The sequence below is a fragment of the Nestor notabilis genome, unplaced genomic scaffold (genome assembly GCF_000696875.1).
Source record: "Nestor notabilis isolate BGI_N333 unplaced genomic scaffold, ASM69687v1 scaffold29112, whole genome shotgun sequence".
Lineage (NCBI taxonomy): Eukaryota > Metazoa > Chordata > Aves > Psittaciformes > Psittacidae > Nestor > Nestor notabilis.
In genome coordinates, this window is record NW_009920159.1 from 1 (window position 1) to 17,568 (window position 17,568).

At 37.4% G+C, this 17,568-nt stretch overlaps 1 protein-coding gene across 1 annotated transcript in view; it reads left to right on the plus strand.

Moving 5' to 3' along the window:
* The first annotated feature begins 639 nt into the window (after window positions 1-639).
* Window positions 640-17,568, plus strand: part of LOC104402635 (ubiquitin carboxyl-terminal hydrolase 25-like) — a 40,693-nt gene continuing 23,764 nt past the window's right edge. The window contains 7 exon segments of the mRNA XM_010010555.1: window positions 640-736; window positions 5,530-5,714; window positions 10,534-10,620; window positions 15,164-15,261; window positions 15,263-15,299; window positions 16,154-16,230; window positions 16,933-17,006. Of these exon segments, the coding sequence (XP_010008857.1) occupies window positions 640-736; window positions 5,530-5,714; window positions 10,534-10,620; window positions 15,164-15,261; window positions 15,263-15,299; window positions 16,154-16,230; window positions 16,933-17,006 (655 nt within the window).

Below are 17,568 nucleotides of genomic sequence, written 5' to 3' on the forward strand. Positions count from 1 at the left end.
CCTTTCCAACCCTAACTGGTCTATGATTCTATAACCTCTCTTTTGTGTACTTGTCTCCCTTGAACCTTACGAATGTCTTGCACCGATAGGGTCCTTTGTATAGGAATTCGATAGTTGTGCTCCTTGTTGCATAAAGAACTGCCTCGTTTTTGTTTGCTTCTTGAACCTGGCTCCCACTAGCTTTGTCTGATGGCCTTCATGTCTCTTGGTGGTCAAGGCAGTTAAAAGTCGATTGCCATTACAGTTTTGTGGACTGCTGTGATACTTTCTTTCAACAGGTCTACAGTCTCCTTTTTCCAAGCTGGTTGCTGAGTTGCTGCCTATATAGAATCTGTTCTAACTTCTGATCCATGTCGTTGCTGTTCTCCAGCAACAGATCTTTTCTAGCTCTAGGAGCATTTTAGTTGGGGGACCAGGAAAGTTTGCAAGGTGTGAGTGAGCTATGATGATATGATGGACAGATAGAAGCTCTTCAGGACAGACAAGTAGGGATGACAAGGAAGGGTGTTGCCTTCTTTGAGAAGGAGAAGCTCAAATGTATATGGCATTTGTGTGGGACAAGATGACAGTTTAACATGAAAATTTGTGGGTTAGGAACAGAGGAGAAGCTGGTAAAGGTACCACCATGATTAGGCTGTTATGGACCACCCACGTCAGGATGAGGGTGTGGACAAAGCTTTCTTTAAAGGCAAGGAAGTATCTGGATCACAGTCTGTGCTTCCTATGGGGAACGTTGGTAAACATCCTGACACCTGCTGGAAGTCCAACACAGCAGGACACAGCAAAACAGATTTCTGGAGAATATCAGGGACAACTTCTTGATAGGAATACTGATGGGCCAACTAGGGGTGATAAACATCTGGGTCTGCCATTCCCTAAAATGGAAGAACTGGTTGGAGATGTAGTCATTTGGGTACTCTTGACTGCAGTGACCATGCAATAGTGGAGTTCAACATCCTGATGCAAGTGAGGAAGGAGTATTAAGATATAGACCCTAGACTTCAATAGAGAAGGCTTTAACTTCTTCAGGAAGTTGGTATTTGGGATTCTACAGGAGCCAGTTCTGAAGGGCAGAGGAGCTCAGGAAAACTGGCAGCATCCTCTAATTGCAGGAAGGATCCATTCTGCTCCTGAGGGAACTCATGGCCAAGCTCCAATACAAGCAAGCACTGTGCAGGATCTGGAAGCAGAGGTGGGCTTCTAAGGAGGAGTTTGGAGATGCTGCCCAGGCATGAAGCGATAGTGTTAGGAAAGTGAAAGCTAACCCAGAATTGATGCCTCGAGGGATGTCTAGGGTACAAGAAGTTTTGATGCTACACTAGTCATAAAAGGCTGAGCAAGGGGAACACAGTTCTGTTCCTGAATAGAGCAGGTGACAGCATGCTTTAAGAAGCTAAGTTACTCAGTGCCTTGCTTTGCCTCAGTCCTCACCGATGAGGTCTCCCAGACCACTGTGCTTAGTTGGCGGAGAGGCACTCTGAGTGTGGTTAAGGATTGAATCAGAGATTGCTTGAGGAAACTTCACCTGTGTAAGTCCAGAGGACCCACTGAGCTGCATCCAGTGGGTGGGGAGAACGGAGGAAAGTCTTAGCAAGGCCACTCTATCATTGGGAGGTTTCTGATTAACTGCAGATTGGCCAAAGTCGACCTGGGAAGCTATGGGATGCTCTGCATTAGCTAACTGTTGAGAAGATGGAGCCAGGCTTTTCACAGCAGTGCATATTAGGAGGATAAAAGGCAATGGGAGTAAGTTAAGAGAGATTCAGTCTGGATATAAGAAGCAGTTTTTTCCCCATGAGGACAAGCAGGCAGTGGAGGTTACCCGGGGCAGCTGTGAAGGCTCTTTTGAACCTTGAAGGCTTTTAAGACATGCCTGGAAAAAGCCCTGAGCAGCCTGACCTGATCTCACAGATGACCTGCTTTGAGCAGGAGGTTTGACAAGAGATTTCTATCATGTCTGGATCATTTGAATTGCCACGTAATTCTACAGTAATATTTTCTGTTTCATTCTGTCTTCCTTTCTTAAGTATTTTATTCCACTTTTAACTACTTCATGTATAGACTTATACTTTCATGGAACTCTGTCATAAATTCAAAGTTTTGAATAATAATAGTTTGGTGCGAATTGTTTTCTGTAAATTTTAGGCTTGCTTTCCACCATGTCTGTCACTACATGCTTATCTCTGTTGAATTTAGCTCTCTTACTACGTAGTCACTCAGCCCCATATGATCCTTCTGGCAGTTCCTATTTGCCAGCTCTTGTTTCTACTACGTTGGATACCTCTGTACTGAACAAACTTGGTCATCTTGCCACTTGGTCTCTTTTAGATCTCTTCTGAATTTTGCTTACCAGCACAAACTTTAGCACAGACTTCGTGAATTTGCAATAACCTTCCTTTAGACTGGAACAGATGGGTTACTCATTCCCTTTTTCTTTTTGATTGCCTATTTATCTGTACCTTCCATCTTTACCTCATCACTGTTTAGTTAAAAGCTTTTGTTCAATGTTTTCTTTACAAATTACTCTGAAATCCTAATAGATACATAAATTGGTTTGCTGTTCCCCATGTTCTTTTTGACTTCTTGGTGTTGGGTGGATTTTTTTTGTCGTTTTGTTTTGTTTGGGGTTTTTATTTGGTTGGGTTTGGGGTTTTTTTTTTTTTGGTTGGTTTTTGTTTTTTGGGGTTTTTTTTGTCTGTGTGGCTTTTGTTTATTTGTTTTTGTTTGGGTTTTTTTGTTTTCTTACAGACAGGATTTACTTACCTGCAGGTAATACTTAAGTGACGGTGTAGATAATGAAATGGAAAGACTTCTTAATTTGTTCTGCCACCTCCCTTCACACTGAACTCTTCATGTTCTTAGGCCTCTTTCCTTATAGCATCTAGTAATCTATCAGGTGTTTGAATTTTCTGTTTTCTGAGGTCTTTTGATGTTTTCCTTGATAATCTCTCCTCCTTACCTTATTCCTTAATGTGCATATCTCTTTTTTTCCAATAGCGGAAACACTGTCTTGGTCCTGATATAGGGAAACATTTTATTTCCATAAAGCTCTTTGTGGAGCTGATATGACTTGGTGTTTTACCTTCTCTGTTGTATAATTAGATTTTACATACCATAGTAGTCCCAAATCTCAAAATGACTGATTTTATGTGTATATGCATTTCTCTGAAACATCTACAGTTTCCTGTGTATAAGATAAATATTTTCAAGGAAACATGAATTTTAATTCACTAATAACAGAGAGAACAGAGGTTAGAGAATGTAAAAACCTACTCTAGACCTATGATCTCATGTTATTTATACCCAATGTGCAACTTTATACCTTGAAAACAGATTATGAAGACTGCTAGTTAGTTCTTATGGTCACCACCCATTTTATGTGAAAATCTGTGACACTTGGAATTGTGATGGTTTGATCTAAAAGATAGTTAAACTTCTGTATTTAGGCCTATAGAATGTAATTCAAGTAATCTATTGAAGGATTTATAACTTGGTTGAAAATTTAGGTTATTAATTTTGTCTACCAGCCAGGAAGACTTATGTTTCAAACAAGCATCCCAGGAAATTTAATGCATGTTAATTTAGAGCATTAGCTAATACCATATTTATTTATGCACAGGGCAGATTGACTCCTTGGGTTGCATTGACTATGTAGAAGTATTTTCAGGCTTTCTTTAGGAGACTTTTGAAACCTGACACATCACATAGGTCAACAATATCTAAATGTTACCTACTGTCAGTCACAATGATATATTGTGTAATATAATCTAAAACTAAATTGCAAAATAAGAAAAGTATTCTTCCTTCTATTTAAGGGGTGCTTGTTAAGGAAAAAAAAAAGCTTTTGTCATTTTGACAGTTTCATTATGCAATATATGTTGGTTTTGATAGCCGTCAATTAGCTGACTTAGTCAAATGCAGTCATCAGTGGTCTGGTGTATTGACACTGAGAGCATGAAATTACTTAAGATATGTTTGCAATGAGTGACAGCAAATGCTAACAGATTCAAACATTGCTAGAAATACTGCCTTTTAATCTGTATTTATTTGTGCATTAAGAAATACGTACATGTGGAAGTCTTCCTCTTTTGTAGGGGCAGAGGTGTTTCTTCAGATAGCTCCAAAACAAAGTTTTGCTTTCAACAGTTACATTCAGCATCATTAAAATGAACAGGTAATACTTTTTTCAGTGTAGCTTCTAAAAATCTGTCTTACTGTTGAAGGCTTCTGACTTAATAATAACTTGAATTTAAAACTAAGTCCCCAAGAAAATATGTCAACACAAAACTGCATTAAAAAATAAAGTTATACCACAAACTTATTTCATGTTGTGCATTTAAGCAAGAAGTTGGAAACTGTAACCATATAAGGGAATGTTGGCTGTTATTTTATGTCCTAGCAGACTTTTTTTTTCCTTGCTTTGAACATGTTGTAGAGGAGTGGTTGAATGGCATTTTTTAGTATGTGCCAAGACACCAGCATAAAGTGAATTCTTCTGGACACATATCATACTTATCTGGCTTCTGAATTGCAGTCATGTTCTGAGTTTGTTGCTATAAACAAGTAAATGTTCTCTGAGTGCAGGCTGGTAATACCATGGTGAGCTGTTTGTTTAAAATACTGACTTAACCCAAGTCTGCTAGAGATCCTGAGTTAGACTTTCTAGATCAAACAATATGAAAGCTGTTTTCCATCTTCTTCCATGTTACACCTCAGCTTTTTGGAAAACCAAAACATGACAGCTTAAAACTGCATTTTATACCTTGGTTTTAAGCTGTTTGGAATGCTGATTGATTGGCTGTTTATAAGTAAAAATGTCCTTTTTGAGATACTTTCCAAAGCTTTTAAGATCTGAGATTGAATCTCTCTGTGACTTCAAAAAAGCTGTCTATTTTCCTGACCACTAGCACTGTACATGTGGGGTTCTTCTGCTGAAGCTCGGCTGTGATGTGGTCTTATCTGTCTGTAGGAGCTCTGTTTTGGAGACGGAGAGAGAAAAAACTCCTCTTCCTGTACTTTTACAATGAAGTTTGGACAGGAACCTGCTCAAGTCCCAGCTTTGAAGCTGTTTTTCTCTCTCCCCTTCCCTCTCCCTTACATGCAGTTTTCTAAAGAATGCAAGGATTTTCAGGAAGGCTTTTGACTGTGCTGAATTCTCAGTGCATGGAAAGAAGTAGTATCAGTAATTTGTTTTGGGTCACCGCCTCATTTTCTTAAGTTTGTTTTTTTTGGGTTTTTTTTCCCTCTAAAAGGTAGAACACAAAAAGGGCTACATGTGCTTAAGATAAAATACATCTTAAATTCCCTGTAGTCTTGTAACAGTAATTTTTTCTACATTGATTAAAATGTGTTTAAACTAATTTGCATGTATATATAGCAGTCAGTTTCCTTTTAGTTCAAGCATTACAGGAAGAATTATTATTGTATTTATGCTTGCTGACTTTACTGCTGTGCAGTGCATGCATAGGCTCAGATATAGGCCTGATGACCACGTTTAATGCCTGTCATTTGTTTGTATTCTGAAAACAGGATTTACCACTTACGCAAATAAGACATGCACAAGTGGATTAAGAGGCAGCCCCAGTGTGAGTTACAGGGAGGTGCTGGTTGGAAAGGAGAATAGTGCTGAGCAGAGCGGCCACTGCAGTGGCAATGAACAGCCACCTCATGGACTTAATTGTGAGAAAAGCAGGTTCAAAGATATGAAACAAAAGGTAAAATTGTAAAATAGATCAATAAATAAAAACAGTGGGGAAGGCCTTAAAGAGGAGGGAGAATTGGTTCTTCTCCAAAGTGTTATAGAATCCAAAAGACTTGGAAGTTGGAGAGAAGTGGACCTGCCTGCCACTGAAATTGCTTATGTTTTTGCAGTACGGATCTTTGGACATTAATACTCAGTCTGAGGAGTGCAGGAGTGTTAAGTCACAAATAAGCCTAAGTGCAGTATTTAGGAGTACTTTTCTTTTGAACCCTTAGCACTTCAAATATTGACAACAAGTAAATTTAAAGTTCTTAATGTTACTGGAAAGAACGTACGGTAATGCATGCTAATGGGAGCATACACTGCATAGAATTCTGCATTTTCTTTGATTTAGATTACTGGTATGAACAAAAGGTTAACCCTAATATGGCTGATCTACCTCACTAAGCCTAGTTCCAGATATAGTAAACCACCAAAATTGTTTCTAAAATGAAGTGAGAACATAAATCTATTTCTTTCATGTCGACAGAGGCAAACTATTACTAATAATATACTTAATGACATAGGCAGAACTCTATTTTTGCTTTTTATATTTAGAACAATAACAACATATTCATTCTTTAAAATTGCTCTCTGCTTGCTACACAAAATGAAGGTAGATACAGCCTCACTTGGTGGCTTTAAAAGCTGAATAAATATAAAACCGGAAATGCAGATGGCCCCAGATGACTAAATGAGGCAAATGCTATATGTTAATGCATATAGGATCTTTTAACTTACACAAGATCGTGTTTTAGCTAAATACCAGTACCTGAAGCAATTGATGTAAGAGCTCTGAAGGACTGCATACTTTTCTTTCCCCCTGCTGAAGAGTTGCTTTTCAAGCTGTACTACGATATTTTTAGTTCTTGGTTACTAGCCAAATTAAGTCCTTCCTAAACTGTATTTGCTAAAGTCAAGTTAGTCTTTGCATTTTTCTTCTGGTAAATCTCAAGCCTTAGCACTAATTTGGGCAAATTCCTAGCCAGTATTTCCTGCTAGCCAGTATTTCCGTCTGACATATAGGTATCATTATACACACTCCTACACTTGTCATGCTATCCTTACCTGTTATTAATCTGCTTCACTTTGGTACAAGGGAGCCTACAAAGTGGCCTGTCACAAGAACAGAAATTGCACAGCTTTCCTTGGAGCTGTTCTAAGAGAAACCCGAACGATGACCACATTTCACAATACGCTGGTGGTGGTCCAGATGTGTGCCAGTAGGCATGTCCTGTGTCCTGTTTCATTTGCTACACTTCATTAGTAACTGTGATGAATTTGTTTTGTTTTTTAAGATTACTTACTTTTCTTACTTGCCTTAGGAGAGGTTTGTTTTCTGCAGCCATTACAGCACTGGTCAAATGTGTTCATTCTGCTTAAGCATCCGAGGTGATTTTCTGCCAAATGAGAACTTTTTTGGCATCTTGTGGACTGGTTTAGAATTAGTAGTCTGAAAACTCTGCAAGTATTGTTGATGACAGTAACTTTACTATTTTAGGACTCTGCTAGTGGCTTTTAATGATCCATGTTGCATGCCAAGCTTTTATGGATTTAATATGCTGACTAATTTATATTCTTGCTGTGTTAATGCAGTTCTTGAATGTTAAGAATTAATCCCTTACTCGGGCAACCTATATTCTGCCAAGGTCCTTATGTTTGATAATCCTAGACATTAAGGGGGTGAAAGGGATAAGCAGGGTGTTTTAGGTGGAACCAAGCATGCATATATTCTGAAACTGTGTTTGGACGCATATATTTGGATGTATAGTGTGGGTGGACATTACTCAGAAAAGTGCCTGGGTTTAGTATCTTACTAAAGACTAGTTACTGTAGTTTTGAAGCTACAACTTAGTCTTGAAGCTACAACTCTACCTAATTCTCCCTAATATGATAGAAAATCTGTCTACATCATCACCACCTGTAGCAGGGGAAAGCCACAGTTTATCTGTTGTCATTCAGCAGTTAGTTTGAATGCCCCAAACTGACACCGGCTTTTTGTCGTCGTTGTTTATACTCATTTTCTTTTGTCATCTTATTCTGCCCCCAAACTGACAAAATAAGGGGTAGGTATTCTAAAAATCTGTCGATTTTCATGGCAATTTCAATTGATATGACTTAACTTAGCCTTAGTTTGGTCAAGTTTCTGGATGACAGCTTTGTAAATAGGTTTAAACACACTGGAAAAATGCACCCACCTTTTAGAGAATTTTTCTTGCATGCTTCAGTTTTGTATACTTTATACTGGTAAATTTTAAGCCTACTTGACCAAGGCCAGTAGATAGGAAGTATCTGCCTTTTAGATCCAGCCTGTTTTATTGCACTGGGACTCCTGAAACCTTTCTTAGCTGAAGCCAAGTGGTAAGTTCTGCCCCATGCAGTGTGTTTGGAAGGCCAGCGCTTTGGCCTGGAGCTAGTGGGTGGTACTTGGGTCAGGGATATCTCTGCTGCTTCTCTCTTGGTGGCTGCAGAACAGCCTCTGCTCTATGGTGTTGCCTACCCTGGGTGTAGGAAGTTCAGTCAACAGATGGCTCAGCAAACGAGGAATTGTTTTGCCCAGCCCCTTCCAGAAGTACTGGTGTAGTTGGCCATGGGAGCCCTGCGTTGCAATGCAGGGCTTAGGTGAGCTCATTTATATCCCCTTACCTCAGGAAGAATGGTAGGTTTGTCCTTGAGGTACTTCAGGCACAAAAATTGGTTGCTCTCAGGCACACGTTGTATATTTGTTTACACTTACACTGGTACTGTTCTGTTAGCATTAGTGGTATTGGCAGTAGATTAACTGTAAACTGTGCCTCAGGGCAGCTACACACAAAATAAGCTGTTCTGGAGAAAAGTTTATAGCGTAAGAATGTAAGAAATATATTGCATAAGAAATTTTGAATACAGCAAAGCCGAAGCAGAAAAGAGCATATCGGGCAATCCTCTTAATTATTCTCTGCAGCTTGCAGAAATAGGTTCGTTCAGCTCAGTGAAGCATGGAGTTACATGTTCAGGGCTTAGAGTTCTGGATTAAAGAAACAGTTTTTGTGAAAACTTGTGAATTGAATGCCAGGCAAAACTTGTCAACTTTAGTACAGTTTTCTGTACTTGATTAGTGTATGTGTATTGTGAAATTGACCAGCTCAGCTGCTTGGCACTTTGATGGCACTTGGATTAGTGATGGAGAGAAGTTGGTCTTTGGACATTATGTTTTAGCAGCTGGTTTATTTTGTACGTAAGACATTGCTATGTTTTGCTTGATGAAGAGCCCACCAGTGGAATGCTGTTACATCATGAGATATAACTTCAATTAATATCAACTGCTAGAACGACAGTTGAATTAAATATTAACATTTTCTATGCTTTGAGTAAGTAAACAAAGGACTCTGTTTTAATCTCCCTTCTGCAAGGACAGATAAAAGGGGAACCAGCATCTTAAACAGCAAAACAGAAAAAAAATAAAAGCTTGACTACTCAGTTATCTCTGTTGATTTGTCAGAGTCAGAAAGGTCTGGTTTTGGTTGGTGTTATTTATTTATTTATTTCTAATTATTTAAAATCTAAAAATGTTAGAGAAGATGGCTTCAGTGTTTCCGTTTTGCTGGAGATGCTGTATACTGTATGGTGTGAGAAGAGGTTAAACTCGGTACAGACTCTTTCACAGGAGAGTCGGGAGCATTGCAACTTTTCACAGACTCATCTGTTTTTTTCTTTCAACATGCTCTAAATTATTAGAGTAACTGCAGTGCCTCAACACAATTTGAGTTTCATTGCGGGGTTAAAATCCTATTAAACCTGCTGTGGTCTGTTACTTAAGTCTTTACCTGTGTAGAACAAGTTGTGGGATCCAAAGGCTGGGGTAGGCAAGCTCTGCCTTTCCAAAATAAATAGCTAATATGTGATCAAGGGGAAAAAAAAAGGTTAATTATGTATTGTAAAAGCAAAAGGTATGAACAGGAGGAGAAATCTTTTCTGTGCTTCTCTCATGAGCATGTTTAGAATACTTCAGACCTTTTCTGCGGCCCTTTCTTCATCAAAATGCTAGTCTGTGGTAATGAAGTGAACATCAGTTGAAGTGCTTTTTGTCTGTACAGAAAAGCAATGATGCAGTTACACAAGTGCTGAGGACTTCAGTTCTCAGCCATTGCTTTGGAGTTTTATTTTTGCAACCCAGAGTTGTCTTGTTATGTACTCTCTTGTCTCCAGGCTCTGTGTTACACTGTGGGTTTTTTTGTGAGTGTCAGACACCCGTTTTCATGTCTTATTGACCATAAAATGAGAATATTATCAGTTCCTTACCTGAAAAGATGTATAACCCAGTTTCCTTACTCTAATATACATCATTTAGGTCCTATAATAATGGGGGAGTGGACAAAATGCTGTTAAGTACAGATAATTGCAAGTGGATTTAAACTGCGTATGCAGAGATGTACTTTCTCTGCACTGAGGTGGTAGATGATAGAGGGGGCTACAAGAGGAATTTTACATGGTTAAGCAGGCTTCAATTTCAAATTGAAAACTGACAGTTATACGAGTAATACAATTTTTGTTGTAAAAAGTAATTTACCTATCATCTAAAATTATTGTTCCATCTGTGGGATAAGTGTAAATGAGTTTTCTTGATTATGCTGTTTTCTTGGTGCAAATACATTTAGCAAAGTGAAGTGAAATGATCTAGCTTCTGAAATGAAACCTTAGCATTGCATATTTTTTAACATCTCATTTATTTCACTACACACATTTGGAAGAACTTTATATTGTTTGTAGAAGTGCTTAAAATTTTAAACTTCCTATTTCTTTTTTTTTTTCAGTCATTATTTAACCTACTGGAGTTTCGAAGACTAGTTTTGAATTTCAATCCTCCTGCAAACGCTCAAGACTTGCCCCGAAACCAAAAGGTAAAATTAGAAATTAACTTCTTCTGGAGGCTGATAAGGTCATTTCTCTCTTGTAATTGAATTTTGCACCGTTCTCTGTCTCAAATTAGCAAGGATTTTATAGGTGCCAATTAACATTTCTCTGAGCTTCCCATTATGGATCTTGCATAAATTACGTTGGCCTCACAGTACAGTACGGGGCAGGGTGTTGAGAGAGGCAGAGTTTGCTCAGAGTACTGCTACTTAACCAGGTTCAGTGGAAGGGCTTTGCTGGTACAGCTGTAGCAGCACTGCCTTCAGTGCATGAGCCTTTCTCATGCTAACGTAGCTTGTGTTATCAACCATATTTTATTCCAGTTCCCTCACTCTGTGCAGCTACAGGCATGCTTTTTGGTTATCCACATGGTTTTGATCTCTGTAGCTTTGCCAGCAGCATTGTTAGTGTTGGCCTGGTGACTTCATTGTTTATTTTGGGGATGCTAATTACTTGTAACTCATGATCTGAGATTAAGCTTTTGGTTGTTACCTTGTCTCTTCTGGCCTTTTCATGAGGTGGTTGTAAGCATAAGTTTATCCATGTTTATTCTAGTACTCATATGGGATTGGGGAGGGCTCATGTTTCTTGTGACCACAGACTGGTGAGAGGGAATGGTCATGGTCTGAGGGACGAAACAAACCAATTTTTCTTCCTTTATGTATGCCCTTTGAGGAGAGATAGATGGGGTCGCTTTGGTTTCTATGTTATGAAATAGAAAGGGATTGGAAGAGGAAGTAGCTGTTTAAAGGATGAAGGGTTTTGATGACCTGACTTTTAGCAGGGGCTTACAGAGCAGTGAATTTTTTGCATATCCAGAAATTAGGTTATTGCCTTTTGCTTCTTTCTTTCGGATTTTAAAAAGAGAGTGTTGGCTTGTTCTTAGTTTTTTGGCACTTGAGGCTTGACTGGAATGTTCACTAGCAAAAGAGAGCAATTAACAAAAGCAAAAGAAAACATACATAGAGGAGACAGTGTCCATTTTCTAAACTTCTAGGTATGTACTGTAAAAGGGAAGTTGAATGTTCAGTTTGAGCTGTGTAATGTCTCTCCTGCTGCCCCTTCTCCCAAAGAATTGTACTGAAATTTTTTGTTTATTTTTATATTAACTTTCTGCCTGGTATTTCATTATTCATCGTATAATTTGTTTTAGTAATATCCTCCATTACTCAGAGTTATGTACATTCATTTTTTCAGGGTGTAAAAAGCAGTTGATATGAAATAAATAATAACAAGCTGTTGTCTCTGAAAAACATCTTGCTCAGTCATTGATACTTTCAGTCTTTAGCAGTTCCACAGTCTGTGTCTTAGACATTCTGACCATGGCAGACAGTATTAAAGCTATGTGAAAAGGTGTGACACCAGGAAAGTGTATGGATTTGCACAATAATCTTGCTTTCTGCAAGCCTGATAGTAAATTTTTCTGGCAGTATTTTTTATTCACTTAAATTCCACAATGAAATAACCTTATTTGATGTACTCCTCTGTTTTACCTGCAGCTGAAGAAGTATTGTCTTAGTGTTGAAATATGTTTTGGGGAGAATTTAGGAAAAGAACTTGGACAAATGGAAGAAATAAGCATGCATACCCCCAAATATGGTGCTTTTATTTCTTTATAAGGTGAAGTCAAGTAGAGGCAAATTGGTTTAGAGTTCTAGTATAAGCTACTGGTTGGCAAAAAAAAAAAAAAAAGCCATGGAAATGACTTCTTTGTGCTTACTTGCTTTAAAACTATCTTGACTTAGTTTTGGTTTGGTTTTTATTTTTAATCTAGTATTAAGTACAGTATGTGACTGTCATTCCCTAGGATCGCATTTCCTTGCTAAAAAAGAACAAGTTTTAATAATCTCAGATTTTCAAGACTTTGGTTTACATCCTGCTATCTTTCCAGTTGGTGGAAAGGAGAGCTTAATGGTAGGGTCATGACAATCTCTTGATTTAGAATGAAAGCATGTGGTTGTACTTCAGGGAATATTGCAGAGTGAAGTGTTTTTTTCTTCCCTATTAAAATATTGAATCCAAATGCTATTAATAATTCAGCAGCTAAAATTTTAATCCAAAAGTCATTAGTATAATTTTTGAATTTAAAATGCCCCAAACCAAACAACAACCCCACCCTATTTGCCTCAGTTAATTGGAATTTGTTTTTCTGGATTTTAAACTTGGTCATACATCTGGTCTGTTTTTTATACTTTTTCATTTAAAATTGTTTTTTCTTCCATGGTATGTTCCTCAGCTTCCTTCTGTAGAACAAATATGGTTCTCTGAGGTTACCGCAGCTTCTTTGCTCTGCCAGTTCTCTTACTGTCATACCGAACAGGTCTTTTTTGTTGTATGCAGTGAGGCCAGCTAAATATTTAGCCTCCATGATGTCTTCAGGAAACATGTTATTATCAGAGGAAGTGAATACTGTACTAGAGCTTAGCGCATTCTGCCTGTTTACACAGCGTCATTATGCCAGTGTCCTGGCATACTGATTGATAAATAATGAATGTTTGCTGTGTATTAAACGTGTAGATTGTTTAGAGGCATTTCTAATCATAAGTTGTTCCAACATAAGAAATTATTAAAAAACTGTTTATGAAGGCAGGATAGGTGATAAAATAGACAATGTTTTAGATTATGAACTTCCCATACAGTTTTTATTTCAAAACTGATTTTAATTTTTTTTTTTATTGTATTTTGTAGGTGTTGGTGCACCTACAGTATGCTTTAAAATTGAGCCATGTGCTGTGTGTGCTCGTATCATCTTATTAGTTCTCTAGTTTTAATGTGCAAGTCCTTCGTGGAACTGTATATAGCTTGTCTTGGGAACTGGCTAACATCCTTTTGAAGATTTTAGGCTTTGTTTCATCAGATTCGCTGTTTGTTGTGGTAATGCTCACATAATCTGGTCAAGGATCATGCCTAATGCATGAAACAGAGCTTTTTAAAAATAAAAACAAAAACCAAGGATTTTTCTAGTTTTAGAGAACTTTTATAGGCTTTACAGAGATATTTGTTCTGAGTAATCCTACTGACATCCATAGCTAGTTGTTCAATGTAAAGCTACAAGTATGCTTAAAACTCAGCCAAATTAGTAGTGTAAATTTGGATAAGTAGTGTAATACTACTCACTGCTGACCTACTTCAGATGGTGAGGAAGCAAAAGGAAGGTGAGGTGTAGAGTGTTCCGTGTTCAGTCCTCTATATTATGCATATGAATCATCACTGGTATTCAGTCATCTTGATCAAATATATCTGTATCTAAAACTTGAAAATCTATTGATTTTTAATAGATAACTGTATGAAAATACTAAGAAAAAAATAACTTAATTTGTTTTCCTGTTTTGTTGTTATAAAGTGCTTTAAATATGTACATGGAAGATGGGTTTTATTCTTAAATTATGATGATTTAAAGCTAAATTAGGATGGCATTTGATGAAGTCTTCAGCCTTTTCTGTGGATATTGTTGGTAATCGGGTGGTGTTTTGCAAGGTGGACTAGATGAAACTTGGGAGTTTACGTGACTAGAAGTATTTTTTTAGGTATTATGCAGAACATGTTCCAATTCACCACGCACAGGTTTTAAAGCTGAAACAAACCAGACTTCATGCACGAAAAGCCTTACGCATACTTATTGACAGGAGTGACTAAACGAGTCTGCTGTTTGAGCATATGAAATGTTTTGTCATGAAGTAATTCTGGTTTGACCAGCATCTGACATCTGTGCTGCCTTTGAATGATACTTTCATTCAGAGTGTCTGTATTTAGAACTACTATTCTGAATACAAATGGATATTACATGGGTTTTAATTTCGTGTTTGTCATCTACTTAGGAATATGAGTGATATCTGATCTCCATAGCTTTTGTAACCTGTGGTTTAATCAATGGAACAATGGTTTTGTGTTTCAGTTTACTTACTTTTCATTATACAGGCAGAAAGTAGTTCTTCTGCTTCATTCCTAGAAACCAGAAAAAGAATTCCATATTGCCCGTGAACTATACTTAAAAAGTTAGATAGAAAGGAGAGCAGGCTGTATCTCTTACTTCTGTCAAGAGAAATAATAATGATTTGTGTACACATTACAGATTTAGTCTTCGCTATAAAATAAAAGGTAACAGGCAGTGTGTAGGTTCACAAGAAATTCTCCTAGAGGTACAGGAATACTAATTTCATTAAAAGGAATGCCTGTTGCTGCAGTGTATTGCTTAAGGCATTGTAAGTCTTGGGAGCAACAGTTATATCTTAAATCCAGCTCAGCTTGTCCACTTGTTCATTTGGCCCTATTTCAACTCGAACAGCCACATCTAGATGTGATTTCAGGGAACTTTCAGTTCTAAAATGCAGTTTTCTTCCCAGAGAACTACATTATTTTACAAAACTGACAAGTAAAAGGCACACAACACTACCTTGGTAGTACTACAAGTGAGCATATATATTATGATGATGATTGGCTGGATATGCCCTTAGTTCACAGGGTAACCCTTCTGTAAAGTAGATTTTGTTAACACTTTGTTAAATATTTTTAATTCTTTTTCAAATACAGGAACATAGGAATCTGCCTTTCATGCGTGAATTAAGGTACCTGTTTGCACTTCTAGTTGGTTCAAAGAGAAAATATGTTGACCCATCAAGAGCGGTAAAACCTTAAAGATGCTTTTAAATCAAATGATTCCCAACAGGTAATTTCTAGGTATTTTTATTCAAGTTTATGCATATTTTCATGTGGTTATCTGGCAATAGGAAATACTTAAAATGCACAACACAAATTCAAAATGTCCGCAGAAAAGAAACTTCTAATTACCAGTCTTTGAGCTTTTCCTCTAATAGTATGTGATCTCTGGTCACTTTTATTAAAAAAATCAAATCAAATCTGGACTGTGTGACTATTTTATGCAGTACACTTTCTTGCTATTATTTTAGAAACTAACCAGTAGTTCCACATTCTTGCTTTTGGGGTTTAGTTTTTAAGTCTGTGGGTTTCAAAAGAGCTTTATTCTTCTGCTCTAACAGTGCTTCCAGGGCTGGTAGAGTCCTATTTGTCTCTGTAGATACTAGTTTGGAGGATCCTAATACTCACATTCAGGATTCTTGCCTAAATGATAGTGGGTATATTTTGGTTTTCTGAGAAACACTTGGTTTCTTCAGTTTTTTCCACATGAGGTTGTGTGGTGAAGGTATTTAATTAGAACAGCATGCTGAGCTTAGTGCTTGATGAAAGTAGTATTAGTCACCACTTGTTAGATACCAAAGGGTTTGAACAATGGGATTCATAAGATGCCTTTGGACTAGCATGGTATGAAAGCTGAGCCCGAGTAGTAAGGATCACAGGACAGCATAATGGCTGAGGAACATCAGAGCCTTAGTTGTGCTTTAAGAGCCACCCATAAAAAACCCACATTCTTGGCATAGTCTTGGATATAGTGTGATTTTGGAGCTGTTGTAAGGGGAATAAAGCTATTACTGACCTTGTAAGGTGACTTGTATTCTATTACATATGTGAACATATACTGATCACTTTATATTTTCTCAACAGCAAGATGTTAGTGAATTCACACACAAATTATTAGATTGGCTAGAAGATGCCTTCCAAATTAAAGCTGAAGAAGAGAGGTAAGTTCTTTAGTTTGTTTATTTGTTTGTTTGTTTTTTTAAAACTAGTTCTATATATTGAATATTTTAATGAGAAGAAGCAGGCCAAACAACCAAAAATCCACTTCTTGCTACATGGCAGAAAAAGATCCAACACTGTAGCTTGTTATGGTTCAATATACCTTTGATTTTCTATGAATTATTTATTTTCATCATCTTGTTTCATCTTGGAAACCTTGCTGAATGAAGCCCAAAGTCTATAAAGATTAGAGATATATTTTGTGCGTAATCCATTAGGCATTTTTTTTTTTATTTGAAAGCAGCTTTTCTTTTCAATCCTGTAGCTTAAATACTTTGAAACCTTACTCCTGTTTCTCTTCTCAGAGGTAAATACTCATTGCTTGTGTGTCTGTAAACTGTCTTTTGAATATAGCACTGTTTCTAGAGTGTCACAGGAAATAATTTTTACAAGGATTTTGTACAATTTAACCACTCAGGAATTGAACCTGATTTACATATTTTTTCCTAGAATGAAGCACTTCTGAAAATTATCATTGCAAATATGTGAATCATTATTATTGTCATTAAAGTACAAAACTAAATGAAGAGTATATGAGTAAAATATCATTTTCATAATGGATTCAGAATATTCTGCTCATAGTTTTATGAAAGTTCAAGAGCTTTGTGTTTGGTTTCTTGCACTAACATGCTTTCTGTTTTCAGGGATGGAGAGAAATCAAAGAACCCGATGGTGGAGTTGTTTTATGGACGATTTCTGGCAGTAGGTGTACTTGAAGGTATGCATCTGAACTTACCTGGACTTCTGTGCTTGTGTCTGCTCAGTGCTTATTTAAGTACACAGTTGTACTTTTTTGTAGCATTTTAGCTACTTCTGCAGAGGTGTACTTGGAGACTTACATGTTCAGTCTGTGACCAAAGGTTTGTCACAGACTGTCATGAGATTGAGACTGAAGTTAAATGTGAGCTGCAGTGATCCAGAAAGACTGTTTCAATAACCTTCAGGAGCTGAGCACATGTATTTAAGTGCAGGAGAAGTTGAGGTGAGATGCTGAGAAAAAATGCTTGCAAGAAATTGTCATCAGGGCACCTTTTGCCACTTGTACAGAAGGGAAGTTACTGTATTTCTCTGTTTCCAGGGGCCAGCAGTTGTGAAAGTATTTTAATGTTGGTGATTCTGTGCCCCATCCCGAGAGTGAATGACTCCTGAAATGCATTTGAATGAAGCAGCTATAATCTTTAAAGTAGATTTGGGGTTGTTTCTCTATCTGGAACAGTGTATCTAATGATTTGCTGTCAGACAACAATTCTGCAAATTTCTTGCTACTAGCTAGCATTCCT